Here is a 27,013-nt window from a genome sequence, read left to right on the forward strand (position 1 = left end):
GAATCAAAGTTGAGATTCAGTGAAAAAATTTTTCTGATTATTTTCCATTATAGGTTATTACAAGATATAGACTGTAGCTCCCTCTGCTACACAGTAAATCCCTGTTGCCTATCCATTTTATGTACAGTAGTTTTTGTCTGTTAATCTCATCTCCTAATTTACCCTCCCACACTCCCTTTCCCCTTTGGTAACCTTAAGTTTGTTTTCTATGTCTGTGAATCTGTTTCTATTTTTTACATAGATTCATTTGTATTATTTTTTGGATTCCACATGTAAGTGATATGTTTGTCTTTCTCTGTCTCACTTCTCTTAGTATGATATTCTCTAGATCCATCCATATTGTTGCAAATGACAATATTTCATTTTTTTATGGCTGAGTAATACTCCACTGTATATATGGAAGCTTTTAAGTTTGATTTTGTCCCATTTGTTTATTTTTGCTTTCATTTATTTTGCCTTGGGAGACTGATCTAAGAAAATATTGCTATGATTTATGTCAGAGAATATTTTGCTTATGTTCTCTTCCGGGAGTTGTATGGTGTCATGTCTTATATTTAGGCCTTTAAACCATGTTGAGTTTATTTTTGTATATGGCATGAGGGAGTGGTCTAATTTTATTGATTTACGTGTAGCTGTTCAGTTTTCCCAGCACCACTTGCTGAAGAGATTGTCTTTTCTCCAATGTATATTCTTGCCTCCTTTGTCATAGATTAACTGGCCATAGGTGTATGGGTTTATTTCTGAGATCTCTATTCTGTTTCATTGATCTATGTGTCTGTTTTTGTGCCAGTACCACACTGTTTTGATTAGTATAGCTTTGTAGTATTGTCCGAAGTCTGGAAGGGTTATACTTCCAGCTTTGTTTTCTTTCCTCAGAATTGTTTGGCAGTTCTGGGTCTTTTGTGGTTCCACAAAAACTTCAGGATAATTTTTTCTAGTTCTGTGAAAAATGTCATAGGTATTTTGATAGGGATTGCATTAAATCTGTAGATTGCTTTGGATAGTATGACCATTTTACCAATATTAATTCTTCCCATTCAAGAGCATGGGATATCTTTCCATTTCTTTGCACTGTCTTCAATTTCCTTTATCAGTGTTTTATAGTTTTCAGCATATAGGTCTTTCACCTCCTTGGTTAAGTTTATTTCCAGGTTTTTTTTTTTTTTTTTTTTTTTGATGGAATTTTAAACAGGATTATTTTTTACTTTTCTGATATTTCATTGTTGGCATAAAGAAATGCAACAGATTTCTGTATATTTCTGTATATCCTGCTACCTTGCTGAATTCATTTATTAGTTCTAATAGTTTTTGTGTGGAGACTTTAGGGTTCTCTATATAGAGTATCATGACATCTGCAGATAGTGATAGTTTTATCTCTTCCCTTCCAGTTTGGATACCTTTTTTTTTTTTTTTTTTTTGCACTACGCGGGCCTCTTACTGTTGTGGCCTCTCCCGTTGCAGAGCACAGGCTCCGGACACACAGGCTCAGCGGCCATGGCTCACGGGCCCAGCCACTCCACGGCATGTGAGATCTTCCCAGACTGGGGCACGAACTCGTGTCCCCTGCCTTGGCAGGCAGACTCTCAACCACTACGCCACCAGGGAAGCCCTGAATACCTTTTATTTCTTTTTCTTGTCTGATTGCTGTGGCTGGGACTTACAACACTATGTTGAATAGAAGCAGTGATAGTGGGCATCCCTGTCTTGTTCCTGCATTTAGCAGGAAGGCTGTCAGCTTTTCAACATTGAGTATTGTGTTGTGCTGTGAGTTTGTTATAAGTGGCTTTTGTTACGTTTAGATATGTTCCCTCCTCTGTACCCACTTTGGTGAGAGGTGTTTTTGTTTTTGTTTTGTTTTTGTTTTTTAACTCCAATGTAGGAGTAGGTCTCCTACATACAAACGAGTTCCATTCAGAGATGGCATTGGTAAGTCCAATTTGATCATAAGTCCAGTGAAGTTAGCCGAGGTACCCAACTAACACAATCAGCTCTATAGTACTATACTATAATAGGTTTATAATACTTTTCACAAATAATACATAAACAAACAAACACAAAAAATAAAGAAAACATTTTTAATCTTACAGTAGAGTGCCTAGAAAAGTACAGTAGTACAGTACAACAGTTGGCACTTCTTAGCAGTACCAGCTACATCACCACTGCTTTTACACTTGCTTGTGGACATCCTGGGCTTGAAATAAAGACACTGTACTACTGTACTGTATATAGTAGTGTACAGTAAAGTACACAAAAGCACAACCACTTGTAGAGGATGCACGCATATGACAGTGTACGCCAGACACGTGAACTAACTTACGTGATTGGACGTGTTTGCATCTTTGAAAGTTCGCAACTTGAAGGATTGTATGTAGGGGACTTACTGTATAGTTGATTTAGAATGTTGTGGTAGTTTTTGGTGTGCTTTTTCATACTTTTTTCATTATAGATTATTACAAGATATTGAATATATTTCCCTGTGCTATACAGTAGGACCTTGTTTATCTATTTTCTATATAGTAGTTTGTATCTTCTAATCCCAAGCTCCTATTTATCCCCGCACCATTCCCCTTTGATAACCATATGTTTGTTTTCTATCTCTGTGAGTCTGTTTCTGTTTTATAAATGAGTTTGTTTGTATTATATTTTAGGTTCCACATATAAGTGATATAATATGATATTTGTCTTCCTCTGTCTGACTTACTTCACTTAGTATGATAATCTCTAGGTCCATACTTGTTGCTGCAAATGGCATTATTTCATTTGTAGTAGTATTCACTGTATATATATATATATATATATATATATATATATATATATATATATATATATATATACCACCTCTTTTTATCCATTCATCTGTGTATGGACATTTATGTTGCTTCCATGTCTTGGTTATTGTAAAGAGTGCTGCTGTGAACATTGGAGTGCATATATCTTTTTGAATTATGGTTTTCTTTGGATATACACCTCGGAGTGTGATTGCTGGGTCAGATGGTATCTCTGTTTTTAGTTTTTTAGGAACCTCAATACTGTTTTCCATAGTGGCTACATCAATTTACATTTCCACCAGTAGTGTAGGAGGGGTTCCCTTTTCTCCACACCCTCTCCAGCATTTATTGTTTGTGGACTTTTTAATGATGGCCATTCTGATCAGTGTGAGGTGATACCTCATTGTAGTTTTAATTTTCATTTCTCTAATAATTGGCATTTTGAGCATCTTTTTATGTGCCCGTTGGCCATCTGTATGTCTTCTTTGGAGAATGTCTATTTAGGTGTTCTGCCCATTTTTTGATTAGGTTGTTTGTTTGTTTTTTTTGTTATTGAGTGGTATGCACTGTTTATATATTTTGGAAATTAAGCCTTTGTCACTCACATTGTTTACAAATATTTTTCCCAGTTCATAGGTTGTGTTTTCATTTTGTTTATGATTTCCTTTGCTGTGCAAAAGCTTTTAAGTTTTATTAGGTCACATTTGTTTATTTTTGCTTTTATTTCTGTTGCATTGGGAGTGTCTTTATTATGAATGAATTTTGAATATTGTTTGATGCCTTTTCTGCATCTATTGAGATGATCATATGGTTTTTGTCTTTACTTTTGTTAATGTAGTGTATCACATTTACTGATTTGTGTATGTTGAACCATCCTTGCAACCCTAGAATGAATACAACCTGGTCATGGTGTATGATCCTTTGTGTGTGTTGTTGGGTTGGGTTTGCTAATATTTTGTTGAGGAATTTTGCATCTGTATTCATCAAATATATTGGCCTGCAGTTTTCTTTCTTTCTTTTTTTTTTTTTTTTTAAATAATGTCTTTGTCTGAGTTTGGTGTCAGGGTGATGGTGGCTTCATAGAATGAATTTAGGAGAGTTTCCTCCTCTTCAGTATTTTGGAATAGTTTGAGAAGGATTGGTATAAATTCTTCTTTGTATGTTTAGTAGAATTCCTCAGTGAAGCCATCTGGTCCTGGACTTTTGTTTGACTCAGTTTTCCATTTACAAATGAAGCAATTTCTGTACATATTTAGTAAGATTCTTTTGTTTTCCATATTCTGTTGATCAATGAAAAACAATAGTTACAAAACCCTTCAACACACTTGTGAACCTGTAGAAAAGATAATTTCCTAAATAGGACAGCTTTTACGCAAACTCATGCTCATATGTGGGTGGCCGAGCGATCTTTAGAAGTTTGTTTTAGACTGCTATGATTACTTCTCATAATATCTTCCATGATTTTGCCTAATACTATAGCTACTATTTCAGGTTAGATTGTGATATTTCAAAAACAGATAGGTGGGATAGTTTGCCAAGTGGTAATTGACTTTTGATTTTTGACATCGATAACATTAAGGGATTGTATGTGTTTGTGTGCCAGAATTCAAAGCAAAAAGAAAAAGAACAGAGAATGTCGGGTATATCAGCAGTGTGGGATTTAGTTATGAGTATTTGAGTTATTCTATATCCTTGCTACTCCAAGTATGGTTCATGGACTTGGTGTATCAGTATCACCTGGGAGATTGTTAGTAATGCAGAATTCCAGACTGCGGGAAGATAGACCTAAAGAAACAAGCTACACTTTAACAAGATGCACAGGTGATTCTTATGGACACTGAAGTTTGAGAAACAGTGCTCTGGAACACTTAAAACTTAAAATTTTGCTTCATATGAATTAATGATACTGAGTCACAAGTTTAAAATAATGAAATGTGGAGAATATTAATAGACATCATGACAATACTTGTTCCTATAAATGATAGTTGATTTCAAGTACCTTTTTTAACCTCAAGACCAGAACAAATATAAAGTACACATTTTCAGAAAAGATAATTACTTTACAAGCTAAATGTTAAAGGAGGTTATATATATATTAAAATATGTAATACATAATATAATATGTATAATGTGAAATTGTAAAAATATGTATATATTTAGAAAATAAGATATTTTAAGTCAACATTTGGCATATCAAAGCTATATAGGCAACTGGTGAAATAAATTAAAGAGGCAAATGCCTCATCATAACTTATAATTTGTTAGTGTAACGTTATCAGTCTTTTAAAATTATTTTACAAAATAGTCCTTTAGAAGTATTGTTATTCTTTCATATGATGTGCCATTTTCCCAGTGAAATCTTACATATTTGGCAGTTGTACAAGTTAAAAATGTACCAGATAATTTAGCGGATGAATGAAAACTGTAGTCCACCCATATAGGAATAAACATTGGTAAGATAGTATTTTCCACAGAGTACTGCTTACTCAGATAAGAAAATATTAATTGTAATAAGGGCCATTCAGCCCCAGTATTCTTATAAAAATACCTAATATCCTTATAAATATGAGCAATTAATTCATTCACTTATTCAATAATAATTATTGCAGATTATAAGTGTCAGGCATATACTAAGTGCTGGGGAGAGTGGTAAACAAAAGTGACTCAGTACTTTGCCCTCCTAGTATTTCCAGTCTATTAATTGGGGGAGATGGCCATTACTCAATTAATGACAAAAAAAAGAATTTATAATTACAAGCTGCAATAAGCATCTCTAATTGTTGTGAGTCTGGGGAGGCTTTCTGGCAGAAGCAGCACTGGAACTGAGATCTCAAGGATGAGCAGGAAATACCCACGATCTGAATACAGGAGGTGAGTGTGGGAAGAGAATTCTGAGTGGAGAAAACAGCATGAACAGAGCCCTGTGGAGAGGGAGGGAATGACATGTTTAAGAATCTGGAAGGCCGTAATCGTTGGCACATAAACAGTAAAGAGGTGGCCTGAGACAGAGCTGGAGAGATGGTTAGGTAGAAGCCAAATCACGGCCTTAGGATATAAGACTTTAGGACCTTTAGGGTGTAAGGATTTGGGTCCCTGTTAGAAAACTTTTAAAGGGAAACCAGTGATGGGCTTTAAAGTGGGGGATGTGACACAAAGGGAATTTCTAATTATTTATTTATTTCAGAATCACACTGACTGCGGATTGGAGAATGCGTTGGCTCAGAGGCTGGGAGGGTGAAAGTTACAGGTAGACCAGTTAGAGAATGGTAACAGTAGTACAGGCAATAAAGGATTATGGTAGGGTGGTGGTTAAGAATGAGTGGATTCCAGCAGTATTAATAAAAGACCTTGATGAGCTATTGGCAAGCGTAGGAGGAGCCGGGGTGGAATCTGCATTTCCAGTGTGTGGCCCTTCATGGCTGGTGGTGAAGAGATCCAAGTTCGGGTGGAAAGGTCAGGAGCTTTGGACATGAAGACGTTCTTTGGTTCCAATTTTATTAAGATGATAAAATTACTTGATTAGGATGACCAATCTTATAACTTAAGGTGAGGATAACATATATTTAATTGTACAGTAACTATGGTATATCACAAAATATGGAAAATTTCCAGTGGTTCTTTGATATTCAACTCATATCCCTCCACTCCAAGGATGCAAAGGAATTAATTTATGTTCTCTATGAAATTGTGTCCTTCTTCCGTTGCCCGATGGCCCTCTTTTGTGCCTCATACTGCTCTTGTCAAACATATTCTTTGCTGGGGTATTGCTCTTTTGTACATGGGTTCTTTTCAGTTAATATTTGCTAATCTAATAACTTAAGGTGCATTTCTAGAAACAAGTGTTTAGCAATATGGGAGAAAAGTAACATAGCAATTAAAACCTCAGGAGTCAGACACACCTGTGTCCTAAGTCTGAGTGTATCACATTGTAGCTCTGTGTTCACGAGGAACAGTTTGCTCCTCTCAGCCTTCGTGTGCTTATGCCAAAAGCAGACCGTAATTACTTAGTAGGGCCGTTGAGAGGATTCAATAAAATAACGTCTGTAGATCCAGTGGTTGGTACATTACAAGTAAACTATTAATATTAGTCATTATCGCTGTTACATTATTGGTATTATTTGGCCTTTGGTTCTCTTCCATGTACTCTGCAAAATATTGGTCGTGGCTTTACTTGTTAATTCAGAAGTAGTATTTTTGTCTCTTAGCTCTCTTTCTCTTTAACTTGAATATTTCTGGTCTGTAGAGTGATGGAGGTGGGAGTAGGGAACATTCTTTTGGGTAGAGACACCTCCTAATTGAGGCACAATGCTTATAAAGAGTCCTCGGTATGCCTTGGGATTGCTGTGTATCAATTTAAATTTTTCTCCTTCACCTCTCCAGCAGCAAATGCTGCCAAGCTAACATTCAGCATCTTGCCCCTGCGGAGCACGGATGACTTAAATACGCAGATACTTCCATACCAGTAAGCAACACCTCCCCCCGCCCCCGCCGCTCCAGGTCCCTGAGTGCCCCCTGCCCGTGCTGAAGAGCTTGTGCTCATGCACTGCTGCTTGTCAGATATCTTGAACGGCACCAGCCTACCCCCACCCCACATTCGTGGTGAACTGCTTCATGCATCTTATTAGCTCAGATCAATACAGAAAACATTCTATTTCGTTACAGTACCAAGAATCCACAAGAATTTTTATTCTTCCATAAGTTCAGTATAAAAAACTTAAAATCTTGGTTAAATGGGTTGTATGCTTATATTGATTGAGCAGGAGTAACAGTAAATTTTCATGAATTTAGAAGCCACTAACCTATAAATCTTGGCTTTAGTTTGTTGTCATAAGCACAAAGCATTTAAATAGAGCAAAAATGGTGTTTTATTAATAAAACGGTGGAAGAAGTTTTTTTCACATACTTGTAACAAGTAACATACTTATTATTTATAAATTATCCCACTGAACTAAAAATGTGCTTATTACATGATTCTTACCTATTTAATAAAGTGGCAAAAATATCCTTCAAGGCATAGCCCAGCTTCAACAGTATGTATCTGTAGTTATCCTCGATCCACATACTTCCATATCTTTAAAATTGTTGTGTAATCAAGATTCACACTAAGTTGACTGACATCTCCTTACAATCAGGGGCAGGAAAGTCAAGTTTTATTCATTTTTTTATTATATAAGTGTGTGTGAGAGAGTGACTCAGGTAAATTATTTAAGCTCTTTCCTTTAGTGCTTGCTACGGTGGTTTTTTAAATGCAATACTTGTGCTCCTCTGTATTTTTTGTTAACCTGTAATGTTCTTGCTGCATAGTGTTAAATCTGTATTTTATGCCCCATGATTTCTAGCTAGTTCATTTAGTTCCGTTTCCTGACGTTGATGGAAGGAGGAGTTAATATGCTTGGCTTTCTAATGGGAGACATTGAGAAACATCATGCCTGTCTCGAACATTACTGGCTCCCTAAGCCACACTGCAAGAAATATTACAGGCAACAGATAGCTTCATTTTCAATTTAGACACCCATTATTTGCTGTTTACAGGCCATTCCTAATTCTGCGTCCAGAATTTATGGTTTGTTCTGGCGATTATCATCACAGCAATCTCCTGCAAGTCAGCTGTGCTTCATCGGGAGATTTGCACTGCTGTATCAGTCTTCCCTGACGTCTGGAACTGATATATAACACTGCGTCCAAATCACCCCAGCTCAGAGAGGCCTGGTTTATGACTCCCCAGATGTCCGTCTCTACTACTGGGTAGGCCAGTTTGCACAGTCTCAGTGAGGAGGAAAGTTGACCCTTGGGAAAGAGAGCAGTGGTCATTAAATAAATAAAAACCTAACATTTAAGACTCTGAACACCCCCTGAACCAAAATAGATGATATCATTTATTAAGTTAAATTTACTGAGTTTTGTTCAGGGCTAAATAATAATGAAGCCAAGGTGTTACCTAGTTTTGCCTTGCAAACTTAAGATGAAGAGTGATGTATAAATCTCCTGAAGAGATGGTAAGATAGTGGCAGTAACCGCTATTTTATAGCTTCCCTTTAGAATATACAGTATCTAGTTTTGCCTCTCAGATATGCGGGCATCTTCTAGGCTCTGTTTGATAACATTAATTAAAGCTTACTGAAGGACCTTGAAATCTCTGTGCCTTGGTAGTCTGCAGAGGAATCACTCACTAAATCTGCATATTTGAGAAGACGTGGTAGCACAAGTATCTATTACACATGCCATTGGCCAAATGATATTTCATTTCATTTTAAATGTTGCTGATTAGATTGAGAATGAGAATATCTTTTGCCACTAGTGCCTGCCTACTTATGTGCTTTTGCTGTGGCCTGTCACTTGCCCCTCCTCCCTTCCAGGAAAACTAGAACTAACAAAACTAGACAAGGAACTGGGCTTGCTCATAAAAGGGCTTCCTATTCCTTTTTTCTCTAAACTAAGGCTGTTCAGCACTTCCCTGAGAATTTACCTTCTGCCATGGAGGAGTGAGAAGGCAGAGAAACAGAGAGAAAAACTCATTCCAGATACAGCTGTGAAGGAGTCTTCCCCAGCTTGTGTATGAAGAAGGCTGCCTGACAGAAGCTGTGTCTTCAGGAGACAAACACAGTCAGCTTATAGCAACCCTGCAGAATAGCAACCAGAAAATAAATACCCCAGCCTTACTCTCCTCTCATCTTCCTGTGCCTCCTACTGACCAAACCCACCTGAAGCCAGGGAACAAGGGAACATCCTTATAAAATCTGGGCTTAGAGGGTGATGCAAAACAGTAGTGAGTGGATCTGGAGGGGCAAATGGATAAAAATCTGGCACCAGTGATTTCACGAGTTCCTGGAAGGTCCCCATTTCACCTGCAATTCACTTGATGTGAGTGATACTTCTCCTGCAACTGCCTACTTATTCTTAAATCCAGTCATTGATATAACTTAGCTTTATTTACTGATGGAGGAAATGATCTTGAACAAAAACCAAGTTGACCCCAGACCAGCTTTCTTTGGCAAGAGGGTCACATCTGGACCACAGAAAATGTTCACACATTAGAATTCAGTCACCTCTTCTGTCTATTCATCAGCAACTAGCCAGCCACCTCTTAGCAGGTAGATCTCTCAGGAGAGAGTTGACATTTGCCCACTGAATCTCAGCTGCCAGGGACTCATATTACACTTTCCAAACGGTCCCTTTTAGACTTGTGTGAATGAGGATGTAGGGGGAGGATGGGAATCTCAGATTAGCTTTGTCCCTAAAAATCCTCTCCTAAAAATCTTCCTCAGTCTCCACACATTTTGACCTTTATACCTTCGTTATATATGTGAGGTTAATTATTTCTTTTGAAAATCATTATCTTGGTCTGGTACCTCAGTGTGAAATGCCGTATGTATATTTTAAATGTAATAGAGAGGAATGGAAAATTCCATATACCCGGTAGGGTCTGGGAGTGGGTACATGGGAGGGACAGAATATTTTCAAGCAGTCGCCATTGGTGCCTTTCAAATTACACCACATGGATCAATAGTTATTCTGACTGCACATAAATTAGATCTTGTTTACGAGACTTTTTTCTGTTAAAGATATATGCACAAATCAAATTTCATAAAAAATAATACCTTTTCAATAGGCTAAGCAGACTTGATATAAAAGAATATGCCTATTATCTTTTATTTATAAGGAAATTTTAATTGTGAAGAAAATTATTACCTGCTAAAATTAATTTTAAAGAAAAATAATTTTATAGGCTAAGTTTCTTCTAAGTGGAACCTTTCTTTAACTTTCCTCCATGCTGCAGAATCTGAAATATTGAGTATAATTAAACTATGAAAACCTGGCTTAGGAAACAAAAGGAGTGGGAATTAGACTTAAGAAACTGTGGGAATGACAGGCGATAAAATTTTAATGAGGTCAGTATTGTTCTAATACTCTACCTCCCAAAGCATTGTAGAGACAGAAAAATTACTAGAGAACAGTGGTTCTGTTTAAAAGATGGAAAATAGGGGGCTTCCCTGGTGGCGCAGTGGTTGAGAGTCCGCCTGCCGATGCAGGGGATGCGGGTTCGTGCCCCGGTCCGGGAGGATCCCACATGCCGCAGAGCGGCTGGGCCCGTGGACCATGGCCGCTGAGCCTGTGCGTCCGGAGCCTGTGCTCCGCAACAGGAGAGGCCACAGCGGTGAGAGGCTTGCGTACCGCAAAAAAAAAAAAAAAGGAAAATAATTTATTTGGACTGTGTGTACAATGCCGTATCATTGCATATTAGACTCTGGTAGTGCTTTTGAATGTCATAAAAAAAAGCCTTTACCGGGCTTCCCTGGTGGCTCAGTGGTTGAGAGTCCGCCTGCTGATGCAGGGGACACGGGCTCGTGCCCCGGTCCCGGAAGATCCCGCGTGCCACGGAGCGGCTGGGCCCGTGAGCCATGGTCGCTGAGCCTGCGCGTCCGGAGCCTGTGCTCCGCAACGGGAGAGGCCACAACAGTGAGACGCCCCCGTACCACAAAAAAAAAAAAAAAAAAAAAAAAAAAGCTTTTGCCATAAGAACTCAAGGTATAATTGACAACACAAAATATTGCATTCTTCCACTTTCTTACAGCCACTCTTACTTAACATCATAGTTGTTTTCTTCATGGATAGGCACTGTCATGAAGCTGGTGTTGGGTCAGGCATCACAAAATCAAAAGGATGTCTAGAATGAGCCATATCTCCTTCTGAAATATGCTAGCAACCTCTGACAATGACTCAATAAAGGGATTTTGGAAATTTAAATGTCAGTAAAGACAATACACAGTTTAACCATTAACTGAAATTAGAGGATTTGTGAACTTTGGCCTAGATATCTATGTTTTGTCTACATTGACTGTCCTGAAGATTATACTATTTTCAAGGGGTCCATGAGCCATGTAACAAGATCTACAGTCTTTTAGATGAAAATAGGCAAATCTTTTTCAGATAGATCTCTATCATGTTTCATATGTTAATTCATTCATCAGTTCAATCTTTTTTTTATTCAGATCAATAAACACTGAGTATCTATTATGGCCAAGCAGTGGAAATATAGCAGTGAATAAAATGGTTTATGCCCTTAACCCTCAGTGATCTAACAGACAATTATTTTTATTGCTAATAATAAATATAATTTATTAAATGTCAGTTATAAGGCAGTTATGGCCCTACATGTTTTATGTACATTATCTCATTTAATTCTCACAACAACCCCTACAGCAAGTATTGTCATCCTTACTCTATAGATGAGGAGACTGAAGCTTAGCTTACATAGCTGGTATTTGGTCACCTTGTGAATAAGTCTTGGAACTAAGATTTGAAGAATATCTTATCTGATTCTACTATTATACCAACTTTTAAAAACAGTTTAACACAAATGCTATTTTTAAATCAATGCAATTGATTTAAATGCAATGCAATTGATAAAAAGTCCTGAACAAGCTGAGAAAATAGGTTCAGTTTCAAAAGCACAGAAATTATTTCAGTCTGTTTATACATCAGCAGCACCACTAACTGATTTAGTCAATTTTGATTGTGAGATTAGGCAGATTTCTTATTTCATTTTTTAAACCATTAATTCGCAAAGCTTTATATTTATTTAAACAGAAACAAAACACATGCACATACACAACCTGTGAGACTGACAGAAGGTTTTCTGTTATTTTGCTATGTCAAATAAAAATGTTATGTTACCATTAAATAACCAAGCCATCACTTTATAAAAGAAATGACAAAAAAATTAACATAAAAGATGGAAATATGGTTACATACCTTGATTATCTGTATTTTGTATTTTCACTGCATGAACCTGAGACATGCATTTAGGTACCTTTAATGTATACAATATCCTTGGATTCTACTCTGAACCTAAGTAAAACCTTCAATTTTGAACATACTCCTTTTATTTAATAGTAACCGTAGTGTGATTTATAGGAATAGTCACTGACCTAGGAGCTGGCAAGATCTGAAACCCATTCGAGCAGGGGTCACAGCAAATTTAGGTGAATGCTGAATCACTGAAATTAATAAACTCTATCTTTTCAATTTCTTTTTATTAAGAACAGTGTCAGTTCCAGAGTTTGCTGGGCTTGAGTGGAGGACAATAAACGCTAGCAGCAAGAGAGGAAAAATGGGAGGCGGGGATTGAGACAAGTTATCACAAAACAGCTTGAAGTGAGAACTGGTGAGTGAAAGGGCCAGTGATTTTCGGAAAAAAAAAAGTATCAGGTTACTCCTGACTCTTCCAGTCCCTTTCAAAGTTACCTGTTGGTTATTGGAGTGGATCTTTGCCTCTGCACTTGCACATATGTGTGACTGATTTTCCATGGCAACATCATTACAGGAGAAGGCCATGGTTTATATCCATCTCTGAGATTTAAAGGAGGTGAGGAACATCACCAGTAAAACAATTTGGGTGTTATTGCAGTGCAAACCCGCAGATGTTTCTGTCATGCTTGGGGTATATCTGTTGAAATCATGGGATCTGGCATAGGCATCTCTGGTCTTAGAAGACATGCACCAGGCTGCAGTGTCATGTTCTCAGTGCTTGACTAGACACTTACTAGACTATATATCAACAGAGAACTCTAGCACCTCTTGTTCCAAGAGCTGGGAGGGACTCTGGAGATCATTTAGTCTCATGGCCTTCTTTTATTATTTTTTTTAATTAATTTATTTATTTTTACTGTGTTGCATCTTCGTTTCTGTGCAAGGGGTTTCTCTAGTTGTGGCAAGTGGGGGCCACTCTTCATCGCGGTGTGTGGGCCTCTCACTATCACGGCCTCTCGTTGTGGAGCACAAGCTCCAGAGGCGCAGGCTCAGTAGTTGTGGCTCACGGGCCTAGTTGCTCCGCGGCATGTGGGATCCTCTCAGACCAGGGCTCAAACCCGTGTCCCCTGCATTAGCAGGCACATTCTCAACCACTGCGCCACCAGGGAAGCCCCTCACGGCCTTCTTTTACAGATGCGAAGAATAAGGACAAGAGAGGGGGTTCCACTTAGTTAAGGTCACACAGGTTGCTTATTTCAAAACTCCCATTTTCTGATCCACATATTAGTTTCATCCTCACACCAAGTTTATGTTGTACCTTCTTGTAAGGAGTAATGGTAATAGTCTTTGAACAAAAACACTGATTGAATAAAATATTTGACAGCTAACAGGATGATTGTTAATTACTTTCTAAAAAAGATAAATAATAATTTTTATTAATAAAACTATTTGATTATTATTTACTATAATAAAAATGTGGTTAACCATTTTTCCATCTATGTATTTCATCCACAGCCATTAACTGAGTGCCAAACGCTGAGTAGATACTAAGATTACAGACTTGGCAATTTAAAAGATGAGTCAGAGTGTAAATAAAAGATGACAAGAAGTTTCACAGGTACTATAATTAAAATATGTGGAGAAATTAGTGGAAAAAGAGATGAGAGGGGTTTTTATTTTCATGTCTTATTTTTTTTATTGTGCAGTTTAGATTGAGGAGAGTCAGAAAAGATGACTGAGGTGCTTGGACTGAATTTGAGTTACAAATTAAGAAATTTCCTGTTGAAAGAGAACTGATTAGGGCATTCCAAGATAATGGTTTAGTGTTTTGAAAAGCATAGGGAAATCAGCTGGCTGGTGTAGTTGAGGAAATGCAGGTGTTAGTAACAATGGTGCCATTCTTGACAAGCACATTAATAACTGCTGACATGTCCTGAGCCCTTACTGTTTGCTGTAACTTGTACATCCTTCATCTCTTTATTCCTTACAGTAACCCTGTGATATAATTGCTATATTATCTTCATTTTATTGGTAAGGAAACTAAAACTTTGAGAGATTAATTGTCCAAGGACACAAAGCCATCAAGCCACAGATTCAAACAATTTTAACTGACTCCACAAACTTCTATGCTACTCTGCTCATTATTTTTAAGATATAAACTTATATAAAACATTAATTTGGATTTAAGTTACTGCTCATTCAAGTATGGTAGATAAAGTATGAGACTAGACTCAGTTCAGTTTGATCTTACCACTTAACTATGTTTCCTCCTGGGGTAAGTATTTAAACTTACTGAGCTTCAGTGTCTTCATGCCCAAATGTGTGAAGAGTTATGGTGAATGGCATTTGAGGAGATACATGTAAAATACTTAGCTGTGGCAGACATTGGACAAAGTTGGTTCCCACTCACTGACTTCCGGTTCCACCCCAGCAGGCAGCTACTTGGGGTGGCATTGTACTTTCCCAAAAGATGAAAGTTCAAGACACTTGAAACCTTCAACCTATTTCCCTTGTTAGCTAAGTCATTCTGTTCTTATAAACTGATTTTTAAAAACCTTATTTCAAATCTCAGAGTTAATTTTTTGTTTATTTTAATTTCACTTTCATAGCACAAACCTTGATTCAGAAAGATTTTTTAGGATACCATGTTAAGAAGTTTTCCTGACATGCCATTCAGTACAGTGGCAGTCTAGAAGATAATTCATTTTTCATTTATGTTCGTCTATTTGTATGTCTTTCATGCCTGAAAAATGTGGACTAGAATCTGTGCCTCTGCTGTGTGTTAAACATAAAATATTTTTAAAGCTATTTCTGTAGAGAGGAACTAATTCAAGGGCATCATAATTCATATTTACCATGAAATAAAGATTTCCCATTTAAAGGGAACTGTGTCATTTTAAAAGGTTGAATAAAATGGCACACATTTAAAAAACAAAAACAAAAAGAAAACATAACAAAATAACAACAAAAACTTTTTTTTTCTTGCTTTTTAAACTCCATACAGAGCTCCTCTCTGCCCTGATAACATTTTGTTTTGACTGTGAATTAGATAAATTTTCATTTGCTTTAAACCTCATCCCTTAGTGTTTGAGACTTCCTAGTTTTTGTAAGGTCAGCATCGTGGCCTTCCTAGTTCAAAAGTCTTCTTTTATTTGTACCAACACAGATTTATATTATGCATGAATGTTTCCAACACATTTTTAACAGCTGTTTATGCAAGATATTGTACAATAAAAGTAACAGATTATTCTATAATTTTTAAAAGAGAACATGGCCCTTTCATAGAATATGAGTTAGAAATATGGGAACAATTTGGGGCAAATCTTCATTTTATGGGTGTGAAAAATAAGGTCTAGAAATGTTATGAGATTTGCCAAAGATTTGCCAAAGATTATCCAATCTTTCTTTCCTCTATTTATTCAACAAATAACTTCTGAGCTCCTACTATGTGCAAAGCACTGTGCTGGATGCTATGAGGGATAAATTACACATGCAAAGTTTCTCTCCATCAAGGACCATAAAGTCTAGTGAGAGAGATTGTTCTCTCTTCTTCACCTGCCAGCATCTGTCAGTGTCATCCTACCCAGATTACTCATTCAGAGTCCTTAAGTCTATCATCTTCATCCTGACTGATGCTGAAAACTCAGCCTCTGTGCACCAGTGCTGAATCTAACCTTGGAGACAGAGTTTTGGGTCGAGTAGAAAAGAATAGCTTTATTGCTTGACCAGGCAAAGGGGGCCACAGTGGGCTCGTGCCTCTCAAAACCGTGTGTCCCAACCCGGAGGGATTTGGTGAGGAGGTTTATAGCAATGGTCCAAGGGCAGAGTTGCTGCTAAGCATCAGGGTGTGTGTAGGGCCTGCACTCCTTTAATCTGGCCTCACATGGTCTCCTAACGAGCTTCTCTGGTTCCTTTAATCTGGCCTCAGGTGGTCTCCTGACGAGTTTCTCTAGGTTATCAAACTGTGACCTTCTCTGTGGAACATCTTCCCTTTGGTAGGGGTTTAAGTTCTGCAGAAGATCTGAAAGATGTTATGTGTATCCCTTGAGAGGGAACCAGGGCCCTGCCCCAAGGCTGCACTGTTGTTTCTTGATCGCACCTCCCTGTCTCCGCATCACATCCCTTCCCTGATTAGCAACTGTTTGAATCTGCCCTTGGGAAATCAGGGCAGCTCATGGAGGCTGGAATCTATTCCCTACAAACAAGAAACAGGGGACACAGTAAAGCTTCTGTGCCCAGGAGCCCCACAGGGTCCTGCTTGGTTTCATGACTGCCATTGCATGAATTTTCACACTTTTCATCTCTCCTGTGGGCTGTTGCTGGAACTGTCTAACTCTTTGGCATGTCTCTGTTCTTAATCTCCTCAAATACATTGTGCAGACTCCAGCCAGACTGATGTGTTTGAAATAAAGATCTGTCTGTCACTCACCTGTTGTGAGTTCCCAAGTTGTGATTGTATAGCCTAAAAAATAAAAGATCCATTAAGGTATCTCATTAATGTTTGATGAGTAAATATGGGGGTAGATCCTGTGGGGCTTGAACACTATGATCAAGAGTTTGTTCTTAATTCCATTAGCAATGGGAATAGAGTGAAGATTTTCAGAACAAAAAAGGGACAGAATTAGATCTCGATTTTCTTTACTAAACATCTTGAGGGTTGGGATTTTGTTTTTTTCTTGCTCATTATTTTATTCTCAAATAAAAGGTGACTTATGTAAAAGTAGGAACTCATTATACATTTGAATAAACAAAGATATGTTTTAGAACAGTGCTGTTTAATCCATCTTTCTGAGATAAGTATTCTGTGTCTGTGCTGTACAGTATAGTAGCCACTAGACACACGTGGCTATTGCTCACTTTAAATTAAGAAACTGAGGAATTGAATTTTTAATGCTATTTAATTTTAATTAATTTACATTTAAATTTGAATAGCCACATATGACCAGTAGCTATCATATTGGACAGCCCAGTATTAGAAAGTTATCCAGCAGGGTCCCAGCAGGAAACAGATGGAACACTCAAATTCAGATAACTCAAGAAGAGTTTATTTATAAAGTGACTTTTTCCAAACGTGTGGGCAGCTTTAGGGAACCACATGAGAGAGTGCCGTTAACTGTGATAGTTATATGGGAGCAATGGTGAGGCAGAATTCATGGAAAGACTCATAGTTGAGATTATAAGTCTAGATCACATTGGGACAGTTTTTATAATATTCAATAATAATTTTAATGAGATTTCATTGAATGAAGTCTGTACTCAGAACTGTTCTTTTCAATATAGCCTTCCTGGCAGTTTATTTACTGATGAAGAATGTGATTGCTTTCCCTATACAGTGCTGATCTGTACCGTGTTTTCTGAGTTTTTTTGCCCCCGCGCTTTACTGTAAGTGGTACCTTTTCCATTAGCAGGGCTATGCTGACCTAATGATGGCTTCTGTTAAGGCTTCCTTTGAGGAGCATCTTCTCTTCTGAGCAAATGTAGGCAGGGTCTGACTGTTATCTGTGGTTATGTTTTAATATCCTGCCCTTTTTGTCCCCTACCTCAGCACACAGAATTCACCTTCAGTCCTAGCTCATTGCTTGATGATTTGTTAAGGCTTTGAAAACAGAAGTAATGAGGGCTTTTAAGCAGGATGGGGCTATTTCTCCTTGCTTTATTTATTTTTATGCCATGCGAAAGTAATAAAAAGGCATAAAATGGCTTGACTGAGCCAAATACATCTGGATAAATAGAGCAAGGACCCAGTAAAACTCTGGGGGTGAAAAAAAAGAAAGGTGGGGAAGGGAAGCGGAGAGGCAGGGAGGAGCGAAGGGAAAACTATACTTCTTGAAATGATAGTGACTTTCTTTTATTACCTGGAGAACAAAATGTCTTTGACCCAATGAAACCTTTTAAACTAGGGTGAAGCTCTGTGTAGAAATTAGGAAATTATCTTTATAGTCCTTATTTAATTTCTTCATGCTGTCACCCCCTGTCATCCTTTATTAAAGTTTTCTGTGCCATTGCTGTTAGCTCTGCGAAGGTTGACATCTTTTAGTTGTTTGATGAATCACATCACAGAAACTATTGAGTTTTTACGACCAACGCAACAGAAGTCTTTCATATTATTCCTGATGCTTTGTGTGTGTTGGGGGTGGGAAGTGTCTTTTTGTCTGTCCTACTCCTGCCTCCTTTGAACTATCTCTGCTTTTGTGAAGTGGAAAGAGAAAACCAAGAGCTACCAGTGCCTTAAACTGGAGAATAAGGGATAGATTCTTTAGGTAAAATGAGAACCTGTCGTACAGCCCGTTGTGTATCGGTGGCAGTCCGAGTAATTGCTACCATTGTTTTATTACTATGACATTCAGAATTTTATTTCTCTTTCCTATTCCTCCCTTCCTCTTCTCCCCACTTCCTTCACTAGACACAGTCTCCATCACGCACACATTGCACACTCACTCTCAAAAAGAAAATGTGGTAAAGGACTTAATAGCCCTCTACTGTGTTTCCCCTTAGGAGGTATCTGGAGATACATGGGGTCAATTTTTGTCTCTCATAGTGCCTGGGCATTGTTATTGGAATTTAGTAGACAGGGGTCCCTGGATGCCACACATCTTGCCGTGTACAGAATGGGCTCAGATGATGGTGACTTTCCAATCATAAATATCATTAATGCTACTGCTGAGAAAAACTAGGTCTAACTGAAGTTTAGGTGGGTACCAACCACCTCAGCTAATAGATGATTTAGCTGTGCCTTGAGCAGATGCTAAAATCTCTTCCAGAATCTAGTAGGTTCTTAGTAAAACTATGTTGTGTTTTGAATCAAGTTGTTCACTTATAAACTAGTCAACACTATTTAATAAGTTCTATACATGTTACTTTCAGGAATAAAAAAAAATTAAGATATACTTGCCAACATCAAGGTTTTAACAATATCGTAACGGTGATGAGCATGTACGAAACTAAATGAGCATTTTAGGAAATTTTCAAAATGCTATTGGAAAAGGAGAGGTGAGGGTTTATTTTTGAGCAGAGTTGTTGGGGATAACTCTGCATGGAAACCATTGAGAAACAGGTAGGATTTTAATAGGGAGTTATTTTGGGAGACACTTGCTGTAGTCAAAGGTACATTATATGTAAGAACTTGGGAGAAGAGATAGAAATGTATAGAAATATTGTTACTGTAAAGGACAGTACTTGAGAAGAGGTGGCAGAAGATAGGACTAAAAACGTAGATTAGGATAGAGAATAGATGGTCTTGAATTTCTTATAAAGGAGTCTTTCCACTTGAAGGTATGGATTTATGTGTGAGTTTAGCCATTGGGAGTAGTGTATGGCATGCTGCCTAATGGTCTATACTTTGTTTCAATGTCCCTCTTCACAGAGTCCATGCTATAAACTCCCTCAGGTATCAGCTGCTTAAAACTTGCCTTCCTGATTTTCAAGTTCTCCTCTAAAGAGCTCTTTCAGTTTATTATTTTAAATGGTAGCAATATTCCTGGAGGTGAATCACATAATGATTTTTTTCAATCTCTTTTATATAAGGTATCACTGAAAAAGTATGATTAGATTCAATTCAGTTGTCTCCCACAAAAGTAATATGTAGAAAATACCAACCAAGGTGACTCTCAGTGTGATTAATAGCCTAAAGATTTAGGTTAAGGATATAACAGAGAGAACTGTTCTGCTTAAAGGTGTTGCACAGATTATCTCAAAGAGCCAAAAACAGCGTCCAGTTTTTACTTGAAACAATTTGTTCTTGGAATATTGTCAGCTAAAATTGTGGTCAACTTTTGCAAATTGTATGAATTTGCACTGCATATTTTATTTAGTGTTAGCAAAGCTCCAATATGGCTCTGCATAACTTACACAATACACCATGAAAATGACTTCAGAAACTCCCACGGAAGTTGACAAATTGGGCATCTAATGCTTTTAAGCTAATTGCATGCTTAGTGGTTAAAGAGTCGACTTGTGAAGAGTGAAGATCAGGGTTTCTTGGAGATAATGCTCTGCCTACTGCCATACTGAATGCAGCCCAGCACTATATCATAAATATTACAAAAGCTTAAAGAAGAAAATAATGTGAACTTTAATCAGCATTTGACTTACTCTTAAGCGAAGTACTCATGAATCATATGCAATATCATAGCAGTTTTGAGACCTATTCTTGAATTTTCAAGCTGTTATTTTCAGGAAATTTAGAAAGCAAATTGCTAAGTGATGAAGAGTAATTTGATACCATTGCTTATGCCACTTTTTTTTTCTCCCTTGCAGACTGGAAAAAAGGAAAGGAGTAATACCTTGAATATTGCAATAGAAAACATGTGCAAGAAGACAAGAGACCTTCGCAGACAGGTGAGTGAGGAGAGAAACGTGGAGACAAACACCAAGCAAAAGGAACCTTTTTTTCTTCTTTTTAAGTTAATTTAGAACACAAAACAAGAACAATAAATATATACTTCCCACATTTACGTACCTCAGCTGTTTTTGTGGCAAACGTGAGATAGAAGAAAGGGACTTAATATTAGGCAGAGTTACATTTAAATGCTGGCCCTGCCATCATCATCTGTGTGACCTCAGGAACAGATTGCACCTTTCTGAGCCTCTCTGAACCTATAAAATGGAATTAATAATACACGATAGGGCTGAAATGCCTCTGAGTGCCTGGTACGTAGTAAATTTTTAGAGAATGTTGGTAAATTGATTCTATTACATTAAAAACTGAGTTTATTATCCAGATGCTTAGAGCAAACAGCTAGCAATTCAGAGACCCTACCAATTTCCCCTTCTAACTCTTGCCAGGATGCTTCAAAAATTAGTTTCTGTTTAAGTTAAGGCTACTTTTAACATTAGGTCATCAGGAACATAGGATTAGAAAGGATTTCATTAAATAATTTAGAAGTCTAGTGTTATGCCACTAGTTGAAATTGTTTCCTCCAGAAATATGAAGATTTAGCTATTTTCAAAGACCTTTGCTTTCCATTCCTTTCCACTATTTTAATAACCGGAGTTCTTTTTCATGTACGGCTTTAAGTTGGTCACTATCAACACATAAAAGTGGGGCAAAAACTTTTCAACCATAAACTATTAATGCAATATATTATTGTAGTTTAACGGGAAGATTTAGTAAAATGGCCTGAGCAATCTTTTAATTCAGAAGTAGATTTGGAAGTGGAATAAATAGGGATCCCCAGCCAGGTAATATTAGCTGTGTGAAAGCACAATTTTGAAGGCTGGGAAAATTCCAATTTCTCAACTTTATGGCCTTAATGGGAATTCTGTTTCTACTGTCAGCACTTAAAATCATGGAATGTAAGAGTTGGAAGGATCTTAGCACAACCTGTCTTATGATGCAGATGAGAAAGCAGGTTAGTGTAGTGAGGTGACCCACCTAAGGAGGAAGGGGACTGAACCTACATCCACTCATAACCTCCACCCACTTCAGGAACTCTCACCCTCAGGACTGTCCTCCCTGTTAGTTGTACTACTTTCATTCTCTACCTTCTTCAGTATTTTACCCCATCTGCTCCTCCCAGGACTTGGAAAAGTTGTTACTATGAGCTGTTAACAACTGTGTCTTTCATTCTGGTCTCATCCCTCTAGAATCCCTTCAACAAAGTTATGCACAAAGACCTGATGTACATTTAGACCTCCAAAGCTTTTGGAATAATTATTTTTCTTTAAAAAAAGTTAAAATAAAGCAATCCTTTGTGGGTAGGATTACCAGATTTAGCAAATCAAAGTACAGGATGACCAGTTAAATTTGAATTTCAGATTAACAAATATTGCATGGGAACATAATTACGTATAAAATATAGTTGCGTTGATCTGAAATTCAAGTTTAACCAAGAATCTTGTATTTCATCTTGCAATCCTACTCTGATTTCCACCTTACATCATCAGTGAGACAGAGAAACAGCAAGGGGGTTACTAATACTTTTCTTCGTAGTAAGAGGATGTTTCTAGCTCCTAGAGAACTACTGTGTTCCAGAGTTATGAAAATTCCCTGTGGTTTCACAGGTCACATCTTCATTTTTTTGGTTAAGTACTGCTGCTTAACAAACCACTATAAACAATAGCAACCATTTTACTGTTTCATGATTCCATAGGTTGGCTGGGGTGCAGGTGGGGCTGTTAGGGAGTCCATTTCTGTAGTATTTTCACTTGTGGTCTCGTAGGTAGTGGTAGTTCAAATGGTGTCTGGGTTCAGGGCTTAGTATTTGAGGCCTCAGTTCTTCTTTTTCTCTCTCGCCACGTGGTGTCTAATCCCCTAAGGCCCCCATTCATGTGGCTTTTCTCTCTGTCAGGGGAGCCTGGATTTCTTACACATTGGTTCAAGGCTCCAAGAAAGGAGAGATGGAAGTTGATAGGCTTTCTTAGTGCCTGAGCTCCAAAGTCACTAGGATGTTTTTGCCTCTGCATTCTATAGATCAGCATACTACAAAGCCTGCTCCAGGTCAACAGGAGGAAGTAAAAGCACTATCTCTTATGGGAAGAGTGGCATGTGTATATGGGAAGATGGGATTGTTAGGAGCTGTCTTTGGAGACATCCATGGTCTTCAGTGTGAGTTGAGGTAGTTGCTCTGATTTGTTCTCAGTATCCTCACTTGCCTTCCCAAGAACTTAATTTTCCATCCTGATGTTTATGCTTGTGGCAATAATACAAACTAGTTTAAACAACATGAGTCATCTCCACCTCTTCTTGCAAAATTTATTAAGCAGTCTGTTTTAAGCATCCTGTATATACTGTACTTTTTACAGAGGAAGGAGAAAGTCCCTATACTTACAGTGTTTTTCATTGGAATATTTAATGTTCTTTTCTTGTTCTAGATCTGTGTTTGTTTGCTTGTTTTTAGTAGGAAAAAAACAAGCAAACAAAGCCTGTCTCCCTGCTCATTCATCTTAATTCCTTTGCTTACCCATGGCCTGTCCACTGGCAGCACAGAAACATTTTAGCTCAGAGAATCAATGGACTTCATCTGTGAGGAATGAGATAGATTTCTTAAGCATAGCTGGGAAAAAGCAAATTATACATTTTGGGGTAATAACATGAATGTCCTGCAGGTGATTTACTGTTTTTTTTTCAAATAAACAATTTGTCTTTTCTTACTCTGTGATTTCATTGCTTGTTGCACTAGAGAGCAAAGACAAAAGTCCTTGACATTGTGTTTCAGAATTTCTATAATTTGGCACCAACTTAATCCTCATAATTTTTCTTCTTCTTTTTTAGTTTTGCTATAAACTTTATTTATTTTATTTTTTTAACATCTTTATTGGATATAATTGCTTTACGATGGTGTCTTAGTTTCTGCTTTATAACAAAGTGAATCAGTTACACATATACATATATCCCGATATCTCTTCCCTCTTGCGTCTCCCTCCCACCCTCCCTATCCCACCCCTCTAGGTGGTTACAAAGCACAGAGCTGATTTCCCTGTGTTATGTGGCTGCTTCCCACTAGCTATTTTACATTTGGTAGTATATATAAGTCCATGCCACTCTCTCAGTTCGTCCCAGCTTACTCTTCCCCCTCCCCGTGTCCTCAAGTCCATTCTCTACGTCTGAGTCTTTATTCCTGTTCTACCCCTAGGTTCTTCAGAACCTTTTTTTTTTTTTTTTTTTAGATTCCATATATATGTATAAGCATATGGTATTTGTTTTTCTCTTTCTGACTTACTTCACTCTGTATGACAGGTTCTGGGTCCCTCCACCTCGCTACAAATAACTCAATTTCGTTTCTTTTTATGGCTGAGTTATATTCCATTGTATATATGTGCCACATCTTCTTTATCCATTCATCTGTCGATGGACACTTAGGTTGCTTCCATGCCCTGGCTATTGTAAATACAGCTGCAGTGAGCATTGCGGTACATGACTCTTTTTGAATTATGGTTTTCTCAGGGTATATGCCCAGGAGTGGGATTGCTGGGTCATAGGGTAGTTCTATTTGTAGTTTTAAAGGAACCTCCATACTGTTCTCCACCGTGGCTGTATCAATTTACATTCCCACCAACAGTGCAAGAGGATTCCCTTTTCTCCACACCCTCTCCAGCATTTATTGTTTGTAGAATTTTTATGATGGCCATTCTGACTGGTGTGAAGTGATACCTCATTGTTGTTTTGCTTTGCGTTTCTCTAATGATTAGTGACGTTGAGCATCCTTTCATGTGTTTGTTGGCAATCTGTATATCTTTTTTGGAGAAATGTCTATTTAGGTCTTCTGCCCAGTTTTGGATTGGGTTATTTGTTTTTTTAATATTGAGCTGCATGAGCTGCTTGTAAATTTTGAAGATTAATCCTTTGTCAGTTGCTTCATTTGCAAATGTTTTCTCCCATTCTGAGGGTTGTCTTTTTGTCTTGTTTATGATTTCCTTTGCTGTGCAAAAGCTTTTAAGTTTCATTAGGTCCCGTTTGTTTATATTATATTTGTTTTTATTTCCATTTCTCTGGGAGGTGGGTCAAAAAGGATCTTGCTGTGATTTATGTCATAGAGTGTTCTTCTTATGTTTTCCTCTAAGAGTTTGATAGTGTCTGGCCTTACAATTAGGTCTTTAATCCATTTTGAGTTTACTTTTGTGAATGATGTTAGGGAGTGTTCTAATTTCATTCTTTTACATGTAGCTGTCCAGTTTTCCTAGCACCACTTATTGAAGAGGCTGTCTTTTCTCCATTCTTTAGTCTTGCCTCCTTTATCAAAAATAAGGTGACCATCTGTGTGTGGGTTTATCTCTGGGCTTCCTATGCTGTTCCATTGATCTATATTTCTGTTTCTGTGCCAGTACCATACTGTCTTGATTACTGTAGGTTTGTAGTATATTCTGAAGTTAGGGAGCCTGATTCTTGCAGCTCCGTATTTCTTTCTCAAGATTGCTTTGGCTATTCGGGATCTTTTGTGTTTCAATACAAATTGTGAAATTTTTTGTCCTAGTTCTGTGAAAAATGCCATTGGTAGTTTGATAGGGATTGCATTGAATCTGTAGATTGCTTTGGGTAGCATAGTCATTTTCACAATATTTATTCTTCCAATCCAAGAGCATGGTATAGCTCTCCATCTGTGTGTATCATCATTCATTTCTTTCATCAGTGTCTTATAGTTTTCTGCATACAGGTCTTTTGTCTCCATAGGTAGGTTTATTCCTAGGTATTTTATTCTTTTTGTTGCAAAGGTAAATGGGAGTGTTTACTTAATTTCTCTTTCTGATTTTTCATCATTAGTGTATAGGAATGCAAGAGATTTCTGTGCATTAATTTTGTATCCTGTTACTTTACCAAATTCATTGATTAGCTCTAGTAGTTTTCTGGTAGCATCTTTAGGATTCTCTGTGTATAGTATCATGTCATCTGCAAACAGTGACAGCTTTACTTCTTCTTTTCCAATTTGGGTTCCTTTCGTTTTCTTCTCTGATTGCTGTGACTAAAACTTCCAAAACTATGTTGAATGATAGTGGTGACAGTGGACAACCTTGTCTTGTTCCTGATCTTAATGGAAATGGTTTCAGTTTTTCACCATTGAGAACGAAGTTGGCTGTGGGTTTGTCATATATGGATTTTATTATGTTGAGGTATGTTCTCTCTATGCCTATTTTCTGGAGGGTTTTTATCATAAATGGGTGTTGAATTCAGTCAAAAGCTTTTCTGCATCTATTGAGATGATCATATGGTTTTTCTCCTTCAGTTTGTTAATATGGTTTATCACATTTAGTGATTTGTGTAAAGAATCCTTGCATTTCTGGGATAAACCCCACTTGATCATGGTGTATGATCCTTTTGATGTGCTGTTGGATTCTGTTTGCTAGTATTTTGTTGAGGATTTATGCATCTATGTTCATCAGTGATATTGGCCTGTAGTTTTCTTTGTGACATCTTTGTCTGGTTTTGGTATCAGGGTGATGGTGGCCTCATAGAATGAGTTTGGGAGTGTTCCTCCCTCTGCTATATTTTGGAAGAGTTTGAGAAGGATAGGTGTTAGCTCTTCTCTAAATGATTTTTTTTTTTTTTTTCCGGTACACGGGCCTCTCACTGTTGTGGCCTCTCCCGTTGCGGAGCACAGGCTCCGGACGTGCAGGCTTAGAGGCCATGGCTCACGGGCCTAGCCGCTCTGCGGCCTGTGGGATCTTCCCAGACCAGGGCAGGAACCTGTGTCCCCTGCATCGGCAGGTGGACTCTCAACCACTGTGCCACCAGGGAAGCCCTTCTCTAAATGTTTGATAGGATTTGCCTATGAAGACATCTGTTCTTGGGCTTTTGTTTCTTGGAAGATTTTTAATCACAGTTTCAATTTCAGTGCTTGTGATTGGTCTGTTCATATTTTCTATTTCTTCCTGGTTCAGTCTCGGCAGGTTGTGCATTTCTAAGAATTTGTCCATTTCTTCCAGGTTGTCCATTTTATTGGCATAGAGTTGCTTGTAGTACTCTCTCATGATCTTTTGTATTTCTGCAGTGTCAGTTGTTACTTCTCCTTTTTCATTTCTAATTCTATTGATTTGAATCTTCTCCCTTTTTTTCTTGATGA

The 27,013-nt window shown here is 37.7% G+C and overlaps 1 protein-coding gene across 1 annotated transcript in view; it reads left to right on the forward strand.

Moving 5' to 3' along the window:
* Positions 1–27,013, forward strand: part of CTNNA3 (catenin alpha 3) — a 1,614,209-nt gene that overhangs the window by 853,269 nt on the left and 733,927 nt on the right. The window contains exon 8 of the mRNA XM_060034928.1: positions 20,775–20,855. Within this exon, the coding sequence (XP_059890911.1) occupies positions 20,775–20,855 (81 nt within the window). The remainder of the gene's footprint in view (positions 1–20,774; positions 20,856–27,013) is intronic.

This window comes from Delphinus delphis, chromosome 16, assembly GCF_949987515.2.
Source record: "Delphinus delphis chromosome 16, mDelDel1.2, whole genome shotgun sequence".
In the NCBI taxonomy this organism is placed as follows: domain Eukaryota; kingdom Metazoa; phylum Chordata; class Mammalia; order Artiodactyla; family Delphinidae; genus Delphinus; species Delphinus delphis.